The sequence below is a fragment of the Equus quagga genome, chromosome 13 (genome assembly GCF_021613505.1).
Source record: "Equus quagga isolate Etosha38 chromosome 13, UCLA_HA_Equagga_1.0, whole genome shotgun sequence".
NCBI lineage: Eukaryota > Metazoa > Chordata > Mammalia > Perissodactyla > Equidae > Equus > Equus quagga.
The window spans coordinates 68,356,797-68,380,332 of NC_060279.1; the positions used below are offsets into that span (position 1 = coordinate 68,356,797).

General features: G+C 41.8%; 1 protein-coding gene across 1 annotated transcript; it reads right to left on the reverse strand.

The window, feature by feature from the left end:
- Positions 1–229: 229 nt before the first annotated feature.
- On the reverse strand, positions 230–21,952 carry TMEM231 (transmembrane protein 231). The gene is made up of 7 exons (XM_046683489.1): positions 21,750–21,952; positions 21,480–21,649; positions 11,903–12,031; positions 11,423–11,566; positions 3,142–3,223; positions 1,867–1,972; positions 230–1,504 (listed from the first exon to the last, which is right to left on the reverse strand). The coding sequence occupies exons 1-7, from the start codon at positions 21,886–21,888 to the stop codon at positions 1,324–1,326; spliced, it is 951 nt and encodes a 316-aa protein (XP_046539445.1). The 5' UTR covers positions 21,889–21,952; the 3' UTR covers positions 230–1,323.
- Between the last annotated feature and the right edge of the window lie 1,584 nt (positions 21,953–23,536).

Consider the following 23,536-nt stretch of genomic DNA (forward strand, 5'->3'; position numbering starts at 1 on the left):
ATTCTGTCACTGCTGCTTGTGTGTCCTCCCCAAAGCTGCCTGCTCCAACAGGCACCCTGTTCCCTAGTCAAGGGAAACACAAGTAGCTGGGCTTCTTGCTAGCCCTCCAGATAAACTCTGTGGTTGTTGGGCAGTGGGAGCAAGCAACAACAGTTCCTCTGTCACTCACATCCTTTTCGGGAAGTCGGCGGAGGGCGGCGGGGGGCGGGGGGGGGGGGGGGGGGCTGTTGAGGGGGGGGGGGGGGAAGTCTCCAGGCTGTTGGGTGAAGGCCAGAGAGAAAGAACCTGTTGTTACAATCCTTACTTCCCCCACTGTTGCTGAGCGGATTGTGAATGAAACAGCACTTCTGACTTCAGCCTATTCCACGGGCAGAGAGAGGGCAAAAGGCAGGGCAAAGAGCCAGCCACACCAGGGCAGGGATAAGGGGCTGTTCAGCTGAGCTGATGACAGATGACTGTCTGTTAGGCCGAGGGCAGGTGGATGGTCCTAGTGTCAAGTCGCCCCTCACGTACACGCACACATGTGTTCTTGAGCGCTCTTTCTCTCTCTCCAGTTCTCTAGTTAAAGGCCTCTCAGTTCTCGGAATCAAAGCTCTGAATGGGAAATTTAGATGCCCAGGAGTGGAAAGTGCTAGTGACCTGCGTATCTATCACAAGAGAGTCCTGAAAAGCGTAAAACTTGGTTTACGATAGGGGGAAGAAATGCATAACATGTTTTTCAGTTCATGAGACCAAAAGTCTTTGCTTGACCAGAGATGGGACTCTTTCCAAGATGTCTGAACTGACTGTAGTTTTCTCCTGAAATTCAGATCTCAGGCAAAAAACAAACAAACAAAAACAGGCAAATTACAGCCTTCAGGAACCCTCTGACCTTTCCACAAACTAGTCCCTGATGATTTGTTAAGTGCTTAGATGATATGGAATTTGTGTAGAGAAAAATGAGAAAGAATTGCTCTTTGTCTCTGATAGGAAAACACATATGTTGGCACATGTCCATGGGCTCTTTTCAGAAACATCATAAGATGGCAGTTGTAGGAAGACAACAATGAGGTAATCAGGGTCCTGCTTAGTGTTTTCAGAAATGATCTTCTTTTTAAAGATTTTATTTTTTTCCTTTTTTCTCCCCAAAGTCCCCCGGTACACAGCTGCATACTCTTAGTTGTGGGTCCCTCTGGTTGTGGCGTGTGGGACGCTGCCTCAGCATGGCCTGACCAGCGGTGCACATCTGCGCCCAGAATCCGGACCGGCGAAACCCCGGGCTGCCGCAGCGGGGCACACAAACTCAACCAGTCGGCCACGGGGCCGGCCCTAGAAATGATCTTCTTAAGATAAGTGCTCCTTATACAGTTCTCCCTGGGGCATTGCTGTTACAGGGACCGTGGTGACCACCTGATTTTGAAACACAAATCTTTTGATTCTTTCAAACACCCAGAGGAAGATAAGCAGAATACTGACATATTGGATCCAGGCAAACTTGATCATTTCCCAGAATCCTGGTAGATAAGTACACACAGTTAAGGAGTCAACATACGACCTTTTCTAAAAAAATGTTAAACCAAAGTTTAGTTAGACAGAAAATGGCAAAAATGTTTCAAATACCCTTAAGATAAAAGGGATAATAAAAGATTATTAAGTCAAAAATATGGATGATTCTGACCTAGAAGAATGGCTCATAAAGAACTATGAACAGGAAATGAATTTTTTGCCTGTACGAACAGCAGACGGAGTCATCTCTGTGAGGCTACAATGCTATAGCAGATTTCCAGTCTAAGGCTTCCCACATCTGTTCCTTCTTGGGACTACTGAGGAATGCTTTTTTTCTTTTTCAAAACCAAGCTACTGTTGGCTCTTTAACAGAAAGGATATGAAATGACTTCCACGGGATAACGAATGACAGCATTAATCACAAACGGAGCTTCAGCGGCCCTTCCCACCAGCCAGATGGGGTTGGCGTCAGTCAGGATGGTGGTTACTGAAATGCAGACAATCAGGGGTTAACCCATGAAGGCTCGCTTTGGCAATAAACAATTGAGGGCTATAAAAAAGTTTTTTGACCTCTCAGACAAATTCTACACACCAGAACTCATCCCAAAGAGATAGTTCAAAAGGAAAGAGAAATTGGATGTACAAAGTTGCTTAGACATTATTTGTTAAAATAATTGTCAAAATACTTATGTTAAAAATGTGGAAATAGTCCATGTGTTCTTCTGTAATTGCTAAGTGACTAAGCAAAGGAATACTATGCTACCAATAAAAATAATACCAATTAAAACCTTGTAGCAGCATGGGGAAAGATTTATATTATAAAGAAAATAAAAATAAATTGGATCCTAAAGCATCTCTAAACTATGAGAGCAGCTGTACAAAAAAATCTGCATATGGACAAAGACTGGAAGGAATAAGGAAAGAAAAGTTGATTTGTAGTTTTTTTTAGTTTAGTATCAGTGTTTTTAAATTAGTTTTAAAATTCCTTTATTTTTGGAATAATGCTGCTAGAATATTAAATAAAATCAGGAAGAAATACTGGAATTGGAGTCCCTTACTCATCAAATGTCTGTATGTAGTATCTGTAGGTAGTGTCCATGATATGTGGTTGCCAAGGAATACTTTAGATGCCTTCAGAGAAAACCTCAGACCACCAACCAGCCAGAAGTGCTGAGTCAGGCCCACGGGATGGCCTGAGGGCCTTGCCTCTGTAAAGGATGGATACGCTCTGCCTTCCAGCCAGACGTGCTGAGTCAGGCCCACAGGCTGGCCTGAGGGCCTTGCCTCTGTAAAGGATGGACACATTCTGCCTTCCAGCCAGAACCTGGGGGACTTCTATTCTTCTACTTCGATTACTAATATGGGCTAAATCACTCATATACCCTATTTCCATCTGAAAAACATGGATGGTAATTGGTCTTTGGTTTCTTTTACAGGTGTGGTAAAGGGAGCAACTCAACAAGGCTTATATTTTAAAAAAGGAAACTCATCAAGCCAGTGATGGGATAAATATGGCAATTAATCAGCACTAACTGCTGGACCATAGGAGTGAGGGGAGGAGGAGGGCATGGGTCTCCAATTCTGTTTCTCTCCAAAGCCCCCACTAACCTGGAAAGTCTTTGAGAAGTGTCTGAATGAACTCTACCCATGACTCACCATTCCTTGCCTGGTAAGCAGCAATGATGTGGGTGAGGTCATAGTCACAGGCAAAAGGGCTGGTCCCGTTGATTACCGACACCTGAGATACACGCAGGAGGATGTGGTGTGAACACCCAGACAGCTTTCCTCACCTCTTTCCACCCTCCTGCCCACCCAGGTTCATCTCAGAGACCACCCTCTCACTCTTGGTGGCCTAGTCTAGCATCAAGAATCTTTTCTTCAAGGATGAATGAACTCTCTTGCAACAATTTAAGTCATTTACTCTCAGTCTTTCCCTTTGTGTGGATGGAAACAAAGGGTCAATAACCACTTTTTACAGGTTTTAAAGCTATTTATGAAATACCCCTCTCTATTCCAATGGGAGAAATAATTCTTTTAGTTTTCTTAATAGACCATATTTTCAGCTCCTTAGTTTTTTTCTTGCTCTTCTCTCAATGATCTCTAACTTCTTTCTCTTTTAAATGTAGATACAGAAATAGGATAAAGTACAAATAGTAAGCATATAATCCTCTGAAGAAGGAAATTGCTTCTTCCCTCTAATATCATATTCCCATTGATATAAACCTTAAAATAAAAGTGCTATGGGTTTCCAGGTAAAGACTGGATTCAGAATGCTGAGGACTTGGGGGAGGTATTAAAAATGTAAAAAAGAGGTTCCATTCCAAGATGGCAACATAAGAGCCTCCTGAACTCACCTCCTCCTACTGACACACTGAATCTACAGCTACACAGGGAGCAATTCCCTCTGAAAGAAATCCAGAAACTAGCAGAGTGATTCATAAATATTGGAAGGACAAGAAAATACACACCAGCCACGTCGAAACAGGTCTTGGCACACTGCCAAATACTGGGAGCCGCTAAGAACAAAGGTGGTGGCTTGGTTAAGATAAAGGTTTGAGAGACAAACAAGAGCTCAGGCTGGGCTGATGACAGATTCATCTCCTATGTGAGATCACTCCATCAAGACTGAGAGAGGGGGTTGTTTTATCTAATGTGCAGAAACCAACACACAGAATCAAGGAAAATGAAGAAACAGAGAAATAGATTCCAAACAAAAAAAAACAAGCAAAAACTCTAGGAATAGACCTTAATAAAATGGACATAAATGATTTACCTGATAAAGGGCTCAAAACAACAGTCATAAAAATGCTCACTGAGGTTGGGATAATAATGCATGAACAAAGTGAGAAAGGACACTACAAGAAAATCACAGGCGAATATCCTTGGTGAACACAGATGCAAAAATCCTCAACAAAATATTAGAAAACCAAGTTCAACAGTACATTAAAAGGCTCCAATACCATGATCAAGTGGGATTTATTCCAGGGATGCAAGAACAGTTCAACATCCACAAATCAATCAATGTAATATACCAAATTAACAAAATGAAGGATAGAAATCATATAATCATCTCAATAGGTGCAGAAAAATCATTTGACAAAATTCAATAGCCATTCATAATAAAAACTCTCAACATAGTAGGTATAGAGGGAATATATCTCAACATAAAAGGCCATATATGACAAGACCATAGCTAACATCATATTTAATGGTGAAAAGCCAAAAGCTTTTCCTCTAAGGTCAGGAACAAGACAAGGATGCCCACTCTTGCAAGTTTTATTCAATATAGTACTGGAAGTCCTAGCCAGAGCAATTAGGCAAGAAAAAGAAATAAAAGTCATCCAAATCAGAAAGGAAGAGATAAAATTGTCTTTATAGGCTAATGATACAATATTATATATAAAAAATCTTAAAGATGCCACCAAAACACTGTTAAAACTAATACATGAATTCAGTAAAGTTGCAAGATACAAAATCAACATACAAAAATCAGTCGTGTTTCTATATGCTAACAATGAAGTATCAGAAAGAGAAATGAAGAAAACAATCTCATTACATTGCATCAAAAAGAATAAAATACTTAGGAATAAATTTAACCAAGGAGGTAAAAGATCTGTACGTTGAAAACTATAAAACATTGATAAAAGAAATTCAAGAATACACAATAGAAAGATATTCTGTGCTCATGGGTTGAAAAAATTAATGCTATTAAAACATTCATATTACCCAAAGCAATCTACTGATTCAGTGCAATCCCTATCAAAATTCCAAAGGCATTTTTTCACAGACATAGAAAAAACAATCTCAAAATTTGTATGGAACCACAAAAGAACCCGAATAGCCAAAGCAATCTTGAGGAAGAACAAAGATGAAGGCATCAAACTTCCTAATTTCAAACTATATTGCAAAGCTATAGTAATCAAAACAGTATGGTATTGGCATAAAATCAGACACATAGATCAATGGAACAGAACAGAGAGCCCAGAAATAAGCCCATGCATCTATGATCAATTAATTTATGAGAAAGGAGCCAAGAATCCAATGGGAAAAGCACAGTCCCTTCAATAAACAGTGTTGGGAAAACTGGACAGCCATATGCAAAAGAATGAAATTGGACCCCTATCTTACACCACACATAAAAATCAAATCAAAATGGATCAAAGACTTAAATTTAAGACCTGAAACTATAAGAAAACATAGAGGATAAGCTCCTTGACATGTGTCTTGGGAATGATTTTTTGGATTTAACACCAAAAGCACAAGCAACAAAAGCAAAGTGGGACTATGTGAAACTAAAAAGCTTTTGCACGACAAAGGAAACCATCAACAAAATGAAAAGGCAACCTACAGAACAGGAGAAAATACTTTCAAATCATGTATCTGAGAAAGGGTTAAAATCCAAAATATATAAGGAACTCACACAACTCAATAGCAAAAATAACCAAACAGGGCCGGCCCGGTGGTGCAGTGGTTAAGTTCGCACGTTCCACTTCTCAGCGGCCCAGGGTATGCCAGATCGGATCCCGGGTGAGGACATGGAACCGCTTGGCAAAAGCCATGCTGTGGTAGGCGTCCCATATATAAAGTAGAGGAAGATGGGTACAGATGTTAGCTCAGGGCCAGTCTTCCTCAGCAAAAAGAGGAGGATTGGCAGTAGTTAGCTCAGGGCTAATCTTCCTCAAAAAAAGAAACAATCTGATTAAAAAATGGGCAGAGGAACTGAATAGACATTTTCCCAAAGAAGACCTACAGATGACTAACCAATACAGGCATACCTCGTTTTATTGTGCTTCGCTTTATTGACTTCCCAGATGCTGTGTTTTTTACAAATAGAAAGTTTGTGGCAACCTTGTGTTGAGCAAGTCTACTGGCGCTATTTTTCCAACAGCATTTACTCACTTCATCTCTCTGTCACATTTTGGCAATTCTTGTAATATTTCAAATCTTTTCATTGTTATTATACTTGTTATGGTGATCTGTGATCATCGATCTCTGATGTTACTATTGTAATTGTTTTGAGACACCACAAACTGCGCCCATAAAACACTGTGAACTTAATCAATAAATATTGTGTGTGTTCTGACTGCTCCACTGACCGTTCCTCCATCTCTCTCCCTCTCCTCAGGCCTCCCTATTCCCTGAGGCACAATATAGAAATTAGGGCAATTAATAACCCCACAATGGCCTCTAAGTGTTCAAGTGAAAGGAGGGGTCACACACCTTTCACTTTAAATCAAAAGCCAGAAATGATTAAGCTTAGTGAGGAAGGCCTGTCGAAAGCTGAGACAGGCTGAAAGCTAGGCCTCTTGTGCCAAACAATTAGCCAAGTTGTGAATGCGAAGGAAAAGTTCTTGAAGGAAATTACAAGTGCTACTCCAGTGAACACACGAATGATAAGAAAGTGAAATAGCCCTGTTGCTGATCTGGAGAAAGTTTGAGTGGTCGGATGGAAGATCAAACCAGCCACAACATTCCCTTAAGCCAGAGTCTAATCCAGAGCGAGGCCCTAACTCTCTTCAGTTCTGTGAAGGCTGAGAGAGGTGAGGAGGCTGCAGAAGAAATGTCTGAAGCTGGCAGAGGATGGTTATGAGGTCTAAGGAAAGAAGCCGTCTCCCGACACAGACGTGCAGGTGAAGGAGCGGGTGCTGATGGAGAAGCTGCAGCAAGTTATCCAGAAGATCCAGCTAAGATAATTAATAGAGGAGGCCACACTAAACAGCAGATTTTCAATGCAGACGAAACAGCCGTACACTGAAGAAGATTCCATCTAGGACTTTCACAGCTACAGAGGAGAAGTCAGTGTCTGGCTTCAAAGGACAGGCTCACTCTCTTGTTAGGGGCTAATGCAGCTGGTGGCTTTCAGTGGAAGCCAGTGCTCATTTCCCATTCTGAAAATCCTAGGGCCCTTAAGAATTATGCTACATCTACTCCGCCTGTGCTCTATATGTAGAACAACAGAGCCTGGATGACAGCACATCTGTTTACAACATGGTTGACTGAATATTTTAAGCCCAGTGTTGAGACCTACTACTCAGAAAAAAAGATTCCTTTCAAAATATTACCCCTTAGTGACAATGCACCTGGTCACCCAAGAGCTCTGATGGAGGTGTACAATGAGATTAATGTTGTTTTCATGCCTGCTAACACAACACCCATTCTGTAGCACATGGATCAAGGGGTAATTTTGACTTCAAGTCTTCTTCTTACTGTTGTTGTTATTTATTTATTTTTTGGTGAGGAAGACTGACCCTGAGCTAACATCTTTGCCAGTCTTCCTCTATTTTGTAAGTGGGATGCCTCCACAGCATGGCTTGATGAGTGGTCTGTAGGTCTGCGACCGGGATCTGAACTTGTGAACCCTGGGCCACCAAAGCAGAGTGTGCAAACTTAACCAATGTGCCACCGGGCCAGCTCCAAGTCTTATTATTTAAGAAATACATTTTGTAAGGCTATAGCTGCCAAAGATAGTGATTCCTCTGATGGATCTGGGCAAAGTAAATTGAAAACTTTCTGGGAAGAATTCACCATTCTAGATGCCAATAAGAACATTAGTGAATTATGGGAAGAGGTCAAAATATCAACATTAACAGGAGTTTGGAGGAAGTTGATTCCAGCTCTCATGCATGACTTTGAGGGGTTCAAGACTTCAGCAACTTTTATCCATAATGCAGACTTAGACTACAGTATAGTATAAGCATAACCTTTATATGCACTGGGAAACCAAAACATTCGTGTGACTTGCTTTATTGTGACATTAGCTTTATTGAGTTGGTCTAGACCCGAGCCCACAATATCTGTGAGGTATGCCTGTACATGAAGGGTGCTTAACATCACACTAATCATCAGGAAAATGCAAATCAAAACCACAATGAGGGGCCACTCCATGGCCAAGTGGTTAAGTTCACGTGCTCCACTTTGGCAGCCCGGTTCGGATCCTGGGTGCAGACATGGCTCTGCTCATCAGGCCATGCTGAGGTTGCATCCCATATAGCACAACCAGAAGGACCTACAGCTACAATATACAACTATGTACTGGGGGGCTTTGGGAAGAAGAAGAAGAAAAAAAAAAGCAGACTGGCAACAGTTGTTAGCTCAGGTGCCAATCTTTAGGGGAGAAAAAACCCACAATGAGATACTCACACCCATTAGAATGGCTGTTATAAAAAAGACAAGAGACAACAAATCTTGGTAAAGATGTGGAGAAAAGGGACCCCTTGTTCAGTGTTGGTGGGAATGTAAACTGGTGCAGCTACTATAAAAAACAGTATGGAAGTTCCTTAAAAAAATTAAAAATCGAACTACCATATGATCCAGCAATCCCACTGCTGGGTATATATTCAAAGGAAATGAAAACAAGATAGTGAAGAGATATCTGCACTCCCATGTTCTTTGCAGCATCATTCACAATAGTGAAAATATGGAAAAAAACCTAAGAGTCTGTCACTGAATGAATGAATGGATAAAGAAGATGTGATATACGTATACAATGGAATATTATTCAGACATGAAAAGAAGGGAATCTTGCCATTTGCAACAAAACGGGTGGACCTTGAGGTATATTATGCTAAGTGGAATAAGCCAGACATAAAAAGACAAATACTGCATGGTATCACTTATATGTGGAATCTAAATAAAAAGTTAAACTTATAGAAACAGAGTAGAAAAGTGCCAGGGGCTGAGGGGTGAGGGAGATAGGGAGAGTCTGATAATAGGGTATAAACTTTCAGCTAGGGGCCGGCCCCGGGGCCGAGTCGTTAAATTCATGCGCTCCGCTTTGGTGACCCAGGGTTTCACCGGTTCAGATCCTGGGCACGGACATGGCACTGCTCATCAGGCTGTGCTGAGGTGGCGTCCCACATGCCACAACTAGAAGGACCCACAACTGAAAATATACAACTATGTCCCGGGGGATTTGGGGAGAAAAAGGAAAAATAAAATCTGTAATAAACTTTCAGATATAAGATGAATAAGGTCTGAGGATCTAACATATAACATGATAACTATAATTAATAATAATGTATTGTACAATTAAAATTTACTAAGAGAGTAGAACTTTGATGTTCTCATAAATAAATGAAAAAGATAAATATGTGACATGATGGACATGTTAATTAACTCGATGGGAGGAATCCTTTCACAACATACACATATATCAAATTATCACCATGTACACTTAAATAGTTTATCATTTTGTCAATCATACCTCAACAAAGCTGAAAAAACAAAAACCCAGCAAAGACCTTTCCCAAGCAAAAAAAAAAGTGCCATGTTAAGTTTATGTGTTACAGTCTCCCTCTTTTTTTTCAACTTAGGTTGATTACAAGCTAGGGTGACCATAAATCCTACTCCAGGTTTATATCTCTAATAACTGATAGTATCTCTCTTTTATTTTCAAAAGTAGCCAAGCCCAACTTATATGGGCCCCCTTGTAATAAAATAAAGATTAGTAATGAGTAAACACATACATGTGATCTGGCCTCAGACAATTCATGGCCCTGTGACTTTCAAACTGTGGCGCTTTGGGAAAATTAATTAATCCCTGGAAGCCCCAGTCTCCTCATGTGTAAAATGAGAGCTCATTCCTTCAGCAAACCTGTCCGAGTGGGTACAATGTGCCAGGCACTGTTTCAGGCACTGGGGTGAGAGTATAGAAGATGTCAGTGCTTTCACCACTGAGGGAGACAGCAAATAAACAAGCCAAAAACATACCTTTCATATTTCAGATGAGAGTAAGAAAAGTATATCAGAGTGAGGGATGATGCAGAGAGAGGGGAATGCTATTTTAGAAAGAAGTGTCTGGGGGCTGGCCCCGTGGCCGAGTGGTTAAGTTCTTGCGCTCTGCTGCAGGCGGCCCAGTGTTTCGTTGGTTCGAATCCTGGGCGCGGACATGGCACTGCTCATCAAACCACACTGAGGCAGCGTCCCACATGCCACAACTAGAAGGACCCACAACGAAGAATATACAACTATGTACTGGGGGGGGGGCTTTGGGGAGAAAAAAATAAAATCTTTAAAAAAAAAGAAAGAAAGAAAGAAGTGTCTGGAAGGACTGTGCTCAGGGGCACTTGAAAAGGGCCTTGAATTGTGTGGCAGAATAAGCTATGTGGATATTTGGCTAAGGGAAAGGCAGGTGCAAACGCCCTCAGGCAGGAGCTGCTTTGTGGGTCTGAAGAAGAGCAAAAAGGCCAGTATGGCTATAAAGGAGCAAGGGGAACAATGATGGGATGAGCAGCTGGAGAGCTGGGAAATGACAACTGTAGGCATCTTTTGAGGTTGCTGTGATGATTAGAGGAGACGATATAATTAAACCCCTTAACTCAGAGCTGGCATAAGTTACATGCTTAATAAACGACAGTTAGGGGCCGGCCCCGTGGCATAGTAGTTCAGCTCATGTACTCTGCTTGGGCGGCCCAGGGTTCCCAGGTTCAGATCCTGGTGTGGACCTACATACCACGCATCAAACCATGCTGTGGTGGCATCCCACATACAAAATAGAGGAAGATTGGCACAGATGTTAGCTCAGGGACAATCTTTCTCAAGCAAAAAGAGGAAGACTGGACACGGATGTTAGCTCAGGGCCAATCTTCCTCACCAAAAAAACCCCAAAATGAACAAAAAGAGAAACACGATGGTTGTTATTATTTTTCAAATGTTTTACATGAACTGAAAAAGATAACTTGAAATAAGCCATTTGTGTGTGTGTACCCAAAAACAATAAACAATTTGGTTCTTAGACAAAGATTTTTTTTCTTTCTAGATGTAAATACAGGCATATCTGTCACCATATTTTGAACTATGGCAAGAATTCCTCAGAAATCCTCTTTTATGCCACCCACAGAGAAATGCTATTTCCAACTTTCTTTTCTCCTTCTTCAAAGGATTTGATAATCACTAACATATAGAAACAAAGGAGATGAACAATAAGAAGCATTCTTACATTGTATCGAACATCTAGGCCACCATAGTGTAGAGGCTGCTTCTGCTGCAGCCTCAGGTCTCCGTTCACATATAACTGGGACCCTGGAACAGCGAAGGAGGACTGGAGAAATGCCATGCTCTGCATCACGAATGTTGACATCCTCTGAAATCATTAGAGTGAGAAACAATACCAACTTTGGTGAGATCTGAAGATCTCTGGGTTCTGAGTGTCACCTGTCTGTGGCTGAAGCCTAATAGTCCCTCATACACCTGGGTTAGCTATGCAGGAAGCACTCTGCCGAACACCCTTTATGCTATTAATAGCTCATATATATTAATACGACACCAGTGAAAAACATTTAATTTGCTTCAGTTAAATCCCAAATTACACCTCAGAAAAGAGCCTTCTACAGTGTGGGTTTTCCTAGAAACAGAATGAGTGCTCTGTTCTTTAAAAGACAAAAGGGAGAGGAAGGGCTTCCCTCAGGAATTGACTCACGTGCAATTGGTAGGAGAAAGTCAAGATGAGCTGCACAGCAACAACGTGCTCCGTGGACTGCAGGGGTAGCTCCAGTTTAAAATGTAACACGTCCATCTTCCCATCCTGGTTCCTGTCTTCTTCTCTAGTCTAGGAAACCCAAAGAGGCCCAGTGACCCTGGTCCTTAATAAGTCGGGAAATATCCATATCACTGTTGTACATACACATGATCCATTGTTCTGCCATACACAGGTACTCTCTCTCTCATAGAAAAAAAAAGAGAAACATAAATAGGTAGAAGTGGATCAATACTGGGGAAAGAGAGACAGTGTGCATGGCCCCTGAACTTCATACTTGCGCTTCTCAACTATTCAAGGGCCAAAATGAACAGCAACTGGAAGTGGCAGTAACAATATACATCAGGATGGCATTTTTCTTTTTCAGTTGTCTCATTTGATCTCTTGTTTGTTTTGTTGCTGGGATTTTCTTTTTTATAGATGAGCCAGAGTTTGTACAGAAAATTTAAATAGCACATTACAATTGTCCTCTACTTGTCTAGAAGTCAACTTTTTAAAATAGAAAAAAAACTCATACTAATCATTACACTTTCCCCAAAATGACTCAGCAGAAAAACACCAAGCTCTATTTATATCTTCTTTAACCACAAGCATCTTTGCTTCAGATTCTCATTGTTGGACCTCATCTCATCACTGATGTCAGGACTTTAAAGCCAAGTGCATCTTTTAGTACAAATCACTAAAATGAAAAAGGAAGCTAAGTAAAATTGGTAAGGCATTAAAACGACACAGATGCTCTATAAATTATGGACATGAAAGTACGGATAGCAGAGATCTGAAGAAGGAAAAAGACAAATTACAGCTCATAAAAAAACAGTGGTATCCAGTTTTGCCATCCATAATCTTGCCTCCTAGTGATCCTAAAATGACTAGGAGGAAAGGATGGTTCCTGAAATGTGATACTGCTGACACGATTCCTTGGCACAACACTGGATTTTCTTGCTACAACTGATCCTTTCCCACTGTAGGTTCCCAGAAGGATTCTACTATGCTATATCAACATCCCCATCTGAATTCTCCATCTACTGATTCATTTTGCTTTCCACCAACACCATTATGTGAGGAAGAGATCTTTGTTCTTTTTCAGGCTAATAAGGTCTTTTGAGATGGAGATATCTCAGTTTTCAGAACCTTTCAATCATTTTTTCCTTCTAGACAATAATGTCCTTATCCTAGGCCTAGCTATGGAGAAAACTACCCTTCTCTTCTGTTGGATACTATTTTTTTCTGTCCTGTTTCATCAGCTCCGCAGGTGCAGGGGAGGGCTATCTGCTACCACGGCTGATGATCAAGTTACAGAGGCGATTACGTATTAGCAATTATGAGCAGGATGGAAAAGAGGCTGCCTTGTCTTCCTGTGAATTTTCTTCAGTTGGTATCTGGGAAGACTTGGAAGACAAAGTCGGGTTAACTCTCTGTAGTGGATCCATGCCTTCTGGACCTTTAGGGTTGGACAGGAAGACAAAGATCAAATGTCTCAACTTGCAAGAAAGGACAGTGGTCAGGAGGAAATTGCCAGAAGAATTCAGACTCCAACACAGTGGCGGGGGGAGAGAAAGGCATTTCATTTGATCTTTACAATAAGCCTAAGGTAAGCAAAGCAAGTATTATCCCGATTGTATAGATGAGAAAATTGAGGCTCACAGAGGTTAAGGGATTTATTGGTATGGCGAGTAATGGTAAAGACAGAATTTGAAATCATGCCTTTGACTTCAAATCTGGTCCTCTTTCCAGGACTAAAATGTCCATACTCAAAAAAAAAAAAAAAAAACCAAAGAGAAGATGTTGGGTAGGACAGGACAAATCTTTTTGTAAAACATCAGCATCAAAAGTACCAGCGTAAGTCTGTATACTTGTTCATGTACACACTTTTATTCCAAGTTCACAGAGAACAGAGATCTGGCACGGCACTGCCATTAGTGTCTACTTGTTAAATTCACTCATTAATTTGTCAAGGATTTTTTGAGGACCTACTATGTGCTAGGCACTGTTTCAGGTGCTGGGAAGAATGGCAAACAAAATAGACAAAGTCCCCACTCAAATGGAGCTGACATTCCTGGCCAGGGAGGCAGAAAATAAATCAATAAACAAATAGATATCAGGTGGTGATAAGTGCCACAAAGAAAAATGAAGCAGACTAAAATTAGAGAATGACAAGGTAGACTTTTACAGAAATTTTTACAGAGAATATTCAGGAAGACCTAACTGTCAGAGACCTGAATGAAGTGAGGTGACAAGGCACAGAAATATCTGGGGAAAGAGTGATCCAGGCTAACAAAGTGCATGTGCTCTGAGTAAAAGCGGGTGTTTGAGAGAGTGCGGCGAGGCCAGTGCAGCTGAGCAGACTGAGACAGAGGTGGTGGAGGATGACGGCCAGGAGAGAGCTGTGAGGGTAAGCGATGATGCAAACGGTGCATCCCCCATAATGACCTATCACCAAGGTCGACTCCCTCCCACAGGGCTGATGAGGTGGGCTACATTTGTTATCACTTGGACTACTGATGAAATCAATTACTTAATGCCATTTGGTTCAAATCAGGCTTAACACATGTGCAACAGCCATAAAGGTAGGCAATCAAACAGCTAATACTTATTTAACACAAGCTCAAAGTTAGTATCTAAAATCCAATGGGTGTATCTGGCTAAGAGAATTCATAAATCACACCATCACCTTATTTTTATAAGGTATCTGTGCAACTTGGAACAATTTTTATATCCAGTGATTGTCTCATCTGATCTCTGTGCATACCCCAGGAGAGAAGTATTATTACCAATAATAATAATTAGAAAGGTAGATACTATCATGCTCTTTATATAGATAGTTACATTGAGGCTGAAAGAGGGTATGGAACCCCATGACAGAACTGGGGCTAGGTTCTAGGTTTGCTGACTCCTGATTCAGTGCTCCTTCTATAACAGCCTACGAGAACCCTAATTTAAAAGATTTCTGGTGGTTAAAGCAGGATAAGGCTTTACAGGTATGTGTGAAATCAATACTAATATACTAGGCATTGTTGGATTTACTCAACGCCTATCAGTGCACCTGTATCAATCAGGGTCCAACCAGGAAAACAGAAACTAAACAGCGATTTTAACAGAATTTAGTATAGGAAATAATTGGTAATACAGGTATTAGAGGACAAAGGGAATGCTGTGCTAACACAGAGAAGGTGCCTGCAGGAAGCAGCTCCCGTGCCTAGGGCTGGAGAAGAAAGGGAAGAGGTTGGCATTCCCTTAAGGAGCTGGGACTCAGACCTCAAGAAGGGAGTGCTGCTCAGCTAGTGCTGGCACCTCTGGAGCTTGCAGGAAAAACCCGCAAGAGGGAATCGATAAGGCTGAAGGAAAGACTCCTTCCTGTTTGCATCACCCCGACAATGATTCTTCACCGTGGGAGCAGCCACTGGTAGCAGTTTCCAGTTTTTTTCCACTCCCAGAACAAGGCTCATCATGCCTCCTACTGGCAGAGCCTAACAGGGAGCCAGTGGGCAAAGGAGAATGTGGTTTTCAGCATCTCAGTGTGAGCATCACAAAGCAGAGTATGAGAGGGTGTGTTTGGAGCTGACACAAGACCTCATAACAGCACACCATCTGACTGTAAGAGCAGCTGTAAATTTAAGGAGAGCCATTGTTTCCGGAGTGCCCTGACTTGCAACATTTTTTCCACCATGGATTCTATAGTATCTGATGGTTTGTTGGAATTTTGTTTGGTTTCTGTTTGTTTTCAATCTTTTGAGTCACTATTCTCTTATTAAAGGTTAATTTTCTATTTTATACCAGTGTCCATTTTACCATATATCTGTCATCATTGGGTGTTCCATTTTTTCTTTTTATGCTGAAAATTCTCTTTGGCAGTCTTTGGGTCTGTAGCAAAGCAGGGATCACTACTTCATGGCTCTTAGACTCATCAAATCCTTGCTACCTGTATTTCAATGAATCTAAGGTACCATCAATTGTAAACTGCACCATTATTTTATATTCCTGTAAGACAGAAAAAATATTTCCAATTAAACTATGACACAATGCTTTCTAATCAGAGTATTTTGTACTTAATGAAGGAGCTTTTAGACTTAAGCATATTTATATCAGATATCATATTTCTGCACATACAAAAATATAAGCAAAATAAATTGATCCAGGGATTCCCAAAACTTCTTTACATTGATTCTTTTGAATCACTTTTTGACTCAGTGATATCCGAACTATTCTATGTAATTTTGTCCTTTGTGACATCAAGCACATTGATTATAAAGCATTTTAAAATACAATCCATAAAGGGAGCTAAAATCCGTTGGTCTAGGCTCTTAAGCAGGCTTTAAAATTGCGTAGAGCTAGCCTATTTTTAAATGCCTCTTGAACCTTCCCCTACCTGCTCTCCATTGGGTTCTTAGGGGTTAAAACAGTGTTTTACTATCTTACTATTTTGTCAATTATACCTCAATAAAGCTGAAAACAACAACGTTTTACTATCGTCTCTGGGGTTTTCTTTCAAGTTGCTGATGTCCCTTCTGCAAGTTTTGGTGCTGGCACGTTTGACGTTTGCACATGTGTAGGCAATGAGGACTATGCCAAACCTGTCTCTTGTCGAACAGCTATTAGAGGACACCACAGACAGGAAGACACAGTCTGTTTCTCTTGGAGATAATTCCACGTCAGTATATAGAGATCCATTTCATTAAAAAAATAGCTATGGGGGCTGGCCCCGTGGCCAAGTGGTTAAGTTCGCGCGCTCCGCTGCAGGCGGCCCAGTGTTTCGTTGGTTCGAATCCTGGGTGCGGACATGGCACTGCTCATCAAACCATGCTGAGGCGGCGTCCTACGTGCCACAACTAGAAGGACCCACAACGAAGAATATACAACTATGTACCAGGGGGCTTTGGGGAGAAAAAGGAAAAAATAAAATCTTAAAAAAAAAAAAATAGCTATGTAACATTCCACTGGGTAAATGTACCACAATTTCTTTAATGAGTCTTCTATTGCTATGTAGGTTGTTTACAATCTTTTGATATTACAAACAATGCTGCAATAAGCAACTTTTTATATGTCATTTCACCTATGTGCACAAACCTTAGGATACCTTACTAGAAGGAGAAGTAGGCACATGCATAAGTAATTTTGCCAATATGGACAAACAGTCCTTCAAAGAGGTTGTACCAATCTACACTCCTACCAGTGATATATAGGAATGTGTTGCTTAATGACAGAAATATGTTCTGAGAAATGTGTCCTCAGGTGATTTCGTCATTGTGTGAATCTCACAGAGTGTATTTACACAAACCTAGACAGTATAGCTTACTATACACCTAGGCTAGATGGTGCTAATCTCATGGGACCACAGTTGATCGTATATGCAGTCAATCGTTGACTGAAATATCGTTATATGCAGCACACAACTGTACAGGAATGCTTACATGCTTCCTTATGTCTTGCCCACAATGTCACCAAACTTGTATTTTTGCAAATTTGATAGATAAAAAATGGTATCTCAATGTACCCTTAATTTGCATTTCTCTAATTATGAGTGAGATCTCATATGTTTAAGAGTTATGTTTCCTTTTCTAGAAACTATTCATATTCTTTGTCATTTCTCTATTAGGTATTTGCTGTTTTAACTATTGATCTGCAAGCACTTTGTTTGGAAAATTAGCCCTTTACAGTGACACAAATGGTAAAACATTTTTCCTAGTTATAACTGTATTTTGACTTTGCTTATGGTTTTCAGCATGCCAGTAATTTTTAAAATTATTTTTATATAGTTGTATTTATCAAAAATGTTTCTTTTACAGCTTCTGGATTTTATGTCATACTTAGAATGGCCTTTCCTACTCCAAGATATAAAAGCTTTCGCTCATCATTTGTTTCCATACTTTAATGATTTCATATTTTAAATGTAATTTTGATTTATCTGGACTTTAATTCTGGTGTACCATCTGAGGACTGACTTCATCTTTACTTTTTCCAGATGGCTTCCCAGTTGTCCCAACACCATTTTATTGTCATCTTTCCACACGGATTTTAAATGCCACTTTTGTCATATGTGTCCATTTCCATATTTTCTATACAAGTCCCCAAACCACACTGCTTTACTTATTACAACTTCAAGGTATAGTTTAATATCTGGTAGTGCTATTCTTCTTGTATAATCCTTCTTTTTCTCCTAGAATTTTTATTTTTCCATATGTCTCTCTTTCCCCCCAAATTATGTTTTCATTGAGATTGCATTAAAATTATCGACGTATTTAGGGAGAACAGACATCTTTACGATGTTGAATTTTCCTAGCCAAGAACATGACATAAATTATCATCTTTTTCTTTTCTCTTTTGTGTCTTTCAGCACTTTTTTAAAGTTTTATTCCTACGCATCTTGTGCATTTCTTCAGTTTGTTCCCAAGTAGTTTCTCTTTTGGGGTGCTACTGAGGTCTGTACTTCCACTGCCTCTCCTCATTTTTTGTATCTCATGATTTCAAACTATTCTCAAACCAAAAGCTCAGCCAGGCAGGAAGCAAATCATTTACTGAGAAAGACTGTAGATAAGAAGGCCATACATTACTTATAGACACTGGCCTAGAATGAAGGGGGAAAGAAGACTAAGAAAAAGGAGCCTTGGTTTAGTGTTTTACAGTATTAAATTAGGCAGTATGAAAGAGGATTAATGGTTCCGGGCAACAAAAAACATAAGAGGTAGTCTTGGCTTCATAGATTTAAAATCGGAATCCACACACACCAGAAGCGGGGGGAACATGGGCAGTGCTCTCAGGGGAGCAGTTTCTGGTTACAGAGATAAGAGGCTAACTAGCAGTCCAAGTGGGGAGCCAAACAGTTGTGGTGGATCAACAAGTGAAAAGAACCAATGAATGAAACCTCATGCTATTTCCCTGTTTTCACGATTATACTAAGTTTTCATGATTATTTCTTAGACTCAAGTAACCAGAAGAGTATGATAGAGAGCGATATACAAATGTAAAGTAAAAGTTGCTACTAAAAATTTAAGACAGGGAATTCTAACCTAAAGTAAAACTAAGTTAATTTTTTGTTTATTTGGAATAAAAAAAACCTTTTGTTTCCGCTTTTGGAAAGGAAACACATGCACACGGAACACCAGAAGTACACTGGGTATACAATGAAAAGCAAGCATACCTCAGCACTGGCCTCTCATCCACTCACCCTTCCCCAGAGGTATTATAATCTCAAACAGGAATAAAAATGAGCAACATGTCATGATTCGTGAGGAGCTATTCAAGGAAATCTGTCTCCTACTCCAATTCTATTTTTAAAATCAATTTAAAAGACCTAAGCGCTTAAAGAATCAAATTGTTCAACCATATCTGTTACAAAAAACAGACTTCCACTCCCATAACAAATATTTTAATCTCATTTATCTGGTTATTTAGAAATGTATTTCCATGTCTTAAACAACATTTGAAGTGGCACTTCTTGATTTCTCAGTTTCAGGCATTCTTTCTTGACTTGACTTCCCACAAGGAAAGATGAAGATTTAGTTTTCTTTCCCTCACCTCCCACTAGCCCCCAACACAGACACAGACAGACAGACAGACAGACACACACCCTTCCCATCTCCTTTTGTTTAGTCAATATTCAGTGTCCACATAATTATGACTACGTAAATCCCATTCACAACTCTGATTACTTTTCCTTTCTCACTTTTCCTTCCTTTTTATTTCTCTGGCGTTAATAATTATTTTATTTGCTTGCTTAGTTTTCTATGTACTTACACAATTTCAACAAACAGCTTCTATTCCAATTCCTCACAATTTAATGGTTAAAGGTGTAAGATTTATTCAAAATCTTGCTCACTGCAATATGCTAATAGTGAAAAAGTAAAAGCAAATCAAATATCCATCAAGAGGGAACTGATTAGATCCATTACAGGTTTTCCATGTCATGAAATACTTTGCAGACCTTAAAAAGGCTAAGGTTAGGGGGCCGGCCCTGTGGTTGAGTGGTTAAGTTTGCACGCTCCACTTTGGAGAGCCCAGGTTGCCGGTTAGGATCCTGGGTACAGACATGGCACTGCTCATCAAGCCATGCTGTGGTGGCATCCCACAGAGAGGAACAAGAATGACTTACAACTAGGATATACAACTATGTACTGGTGCTTTGAGGAGAAAAAAAAAAAAGGGAAGATTGCCAACAGATGTTAGCTCAGGGCCAATCTTCCTCACCAAAAAAAGAAAAGAAAAAGAAAAGCTAGGATATTTAAAAAAGAATAAGGTTAAATGTATTGATACACATACCAAACTGAGCCTTTTTTTAAAGATTTTTTTTAATTAATTCTATTTATTTATTTATTTATTTTGAGGATGATTAGCCCTGAGCTAACTACTGCCAATCCTCCTCTTTTTGCTGAGGAAGACTGGCCCTAGATAACATCCGTGCCCATCTTCCTCTACTTTATATGTGGGACGCCTACCACAGCGTGGCGTGCCAAGCGGTGCCATGTCCGCACCCGGGATCCGGGCCAGCGAACCCAAGGCCGCCAAAGCAGAGCGTGCAAACTTAACCGCTGCACCACTGGGCTGGCCCCCAAACTGAGCCTTTAATTTTATGCCTTTCTGTATGCCTGTAACTCTAATACTTTACAATGAGCATGCATTTTTATAATCAGAAAAAAAAAAAGAAAACTTAAAGAATCAGAAAAAAACTAATCTGAATCATAGTTTGTTTGTAGTTACTCATATAACAATCAGAATTAATTTTTTTTCATGTTATTTAGTTGCTGGAAAAAAGTCTGAATTTCTTTTTCTTTAGCTACACAAGTTTGGCTTGTAGGCCAGTCATCTCAGAGATGTGTAGAGATTCAACTTTGGAAAAAGAAAAACCAGAATTTTCATACTTCTGAAGGAAAACGTTTTCAGAAAATGAGCGGAAAGGGATGACGGTAAAGGAAGCACTCACTTATCCTGAACCAAAGACTACATTACAGACAGTAACATGCTTCCTTTTCGTCCTGGACAGCTGCAGGATGCAGCATCTAATGAGACAAGCGCAGGGACTGGGCCGCGCGACATTCTGGGGAGGTGGCGGAACCAATCAGCGCCTTGGCCCCCATCTGCATAAAAACGCCTGCCCCTCGCGTTCCCACCCTGTGGCGACTCACAACTGCGGCGACACGATGGGGTTCTAACAGGAATACTGCTCGGCCTTCAGGACTCACGAACTTCCCCGACCACCCTTCCATCAGGCCAAGCCCACGGAGATGACGGGGCCAGAGACGGGGTGTCCCCAGTCTCCTGGACTCTGTGTCAAGACGCAGACACTGACAGCAGTGGCCAACCTTCTTGGGGTTGGGGACGGCTTGGAGAAGTTGAATGACACAAGCGACTGTATCCCCCAAGGAAATTAAACATGCTCAGGCCAACGAGCCTGGGCACACAACTTGCGTGGGTTCACGAAGCCTTAAGCCCCACGCTGGGGTCCCCGCGGCTGAGGCCGGGCAGCTCGCCACCCCTCTCCCCCCGCCCAGTCCCGGGGGGCTGCTCGACAAGGGCGGGAACCACGCACCGAAACGAGCGGGACTCGCAGGTGATCCCCCTGCAGCCGGTTGAAGGCGGGGAACGTGCTCCAGGCGAGAAAGCCGTCGCGCTCGGGTCCCAGCAGGGCCACGAGCAGCACCTGGTGCTGGAAGTGCACAGTCGGCTGCTCCTCGTAGCTGCTCCGCTTTAGCCAAAACCCTGAGGTAAAGAGGGCGGTAGGGCGGTGGGGAGGAAGTCAGGAAGGCCGGCCAGGGCGCCGCGGAGAGCCGTGCCGCGCACCGGCCGGGGGCAGGCTCACCGTGGCTCCGGAAGGCCACCAGCAGCGGCGGGATGTAGGTGAGCGCGGCGGCCAGCAGCAGGAACAGCGCGGCCTTAGAGCAGAGCCCCGCGCGGTAACCGCGCTCGGCCGGGTGGGAGTAGAGCTCGTAGAGCGCCATGAGCGCCCCGCGGAGTCGCCCCGCGCGCTGGGGACTTCTCCGCGGTTCGAGAGGAACGACTAAGTTTGGCTTCTCCTAGTTGCCATAGCCGTGGTCTCCACGGCAACCGACGGCGCAGGGAAAGGAACCAATAGCAAGGAAGCGGGGCCACGGTAGGGGCGGGGCTGGCGGGGGCGGCTCCCGCTGGTGGACGCTCGACCTGCTTTACGTGTTACGCACGTTTCCCTAAAGGCTGAGTGGTAATAGATTGTTTCTGTGCACCAAAATTGTAGTGGTCGCCCGTGTTAACACTTGTGTAAAATAAGGTTTTCATTAAAAGTTGCCTTAAAGCAAATACCCGTTTATGTGTCATCTCTTAATCCCCGGTGTAGTCTAACCAGCCACAGCACACCCTACATTGGAGGAAAACACGCAGAACATAAATGTGGCCGTGGTCCTGGACCTGGTCCTGGGCTAAGACCAAAGCCAGGTCCCTTTGTCTCCAAAGTTTCTGTTGCTTTCACTCTACTCCATGACAGGACAAACACGGAAACAGGACACAAATCTCGCAGCTCTTCGTGGGATAAATGATAATTACTACATAGCTCTCTCTGCTATACTTTGTTACCGTTTATTGGGTACAAGCTTCCCCGGTTTTAGGGGAAGCTACGGTCCTCCCCAAAGATAACACTTGCTTATCACTTAATTGAATGCTTCCAACCCTCGCCTCCCCCAAACCAGTATTTGGAACACGGCAGAAGGATTTTCTCTTTACCGTGGTTCACAGCCCGTTCTTCATCAAAAGGCCCTGAAGGATCACCCTGCAGTGCCAAGAGATAGTGTGAGATTTGTGCTCGGAGTGGAGTCCCGCAGTCGATGTCCCCCTCGTTTTGTTTTGTTTTGTTTTGTTTTTGAGGAAGATTAGCCCTCAGCTAACATCCGCCACCAATCCTCCTCTTTTTGCTGAGGAAGATTGCCCCGAGCTAACATCTGTTCCCATCTTCCTCTATGTTATATGTGGGCGCCTGCTACAGCGTGGCTTGATAACCTTACACACCTGGGATCTGAACCTGCCAACCCTGGGTTCAGATCCCTCCGAAGCGGAGCGCTCAAACCTATCCGCTATGCCACCAGGCAGCCCGATGACCCTATTTTGAAGGCAACCTAAAAGTGGTTTTTAGATAAAGAGAACAGCTGAGATCCTAACAACACAAACAGAGAGAGGTCGAGACCTGCCCATTTGGAAAAACTATCCAGGGTTCTTACCATAGTCCAAGGCGACAATGTCATCAGCCATAAGATGCTTTTGACATATCCAGTCCAGTACTGCTCATTCCCGATTTAAAGCTTTTCTGGGATGGCAACACAGCTCTTAAATACAGGAATTGTTAGGCTTAAATCTATGTTATGATTCTGACATTATATTGTATCTCTGCTTTAAGTGGATGAGTTTCATTTATTTAAATAACCATTAAAACAAGATTCTAGGATAGATGGTTCTACTGTTGTATCCTGAGGGTGGCTCTATTCTGAGGAAGGAGGTGTTTGCTCCAAAGCGCCTCCTTTCAGCAGAAGGGAACACACACTAACTAGTGTCACTCGGTCACTTCTGAAACAGAGGGAAGTGACTGTTAAGGATGTAGGCGTATTGGGAGGGCAAAACGGGTGA

Coding starts and splice junctions, on each gene's coding strand:
- TMEM231 (XM_046683489.1), bottom strand. CDS start 21,888: ATGGCGCTCTACGAGCTCTACTCCCACCCGGCCGAGCGCGGTTACCGC. Junction 3,224..11,422: donor GCCTAGATGTTCGATACAAT/GTAAGAATGCTT, acceptor CGTGTATCTCAG/GTGTCGGTAATCAACGGGAC. Junction 1,973..3,141: donor TGCTTACCAGGCAAGGAATG/GTGAGTCATGGG, acceptor TCTGCATTTCAG/TAACCACCATCCTGACTGAC.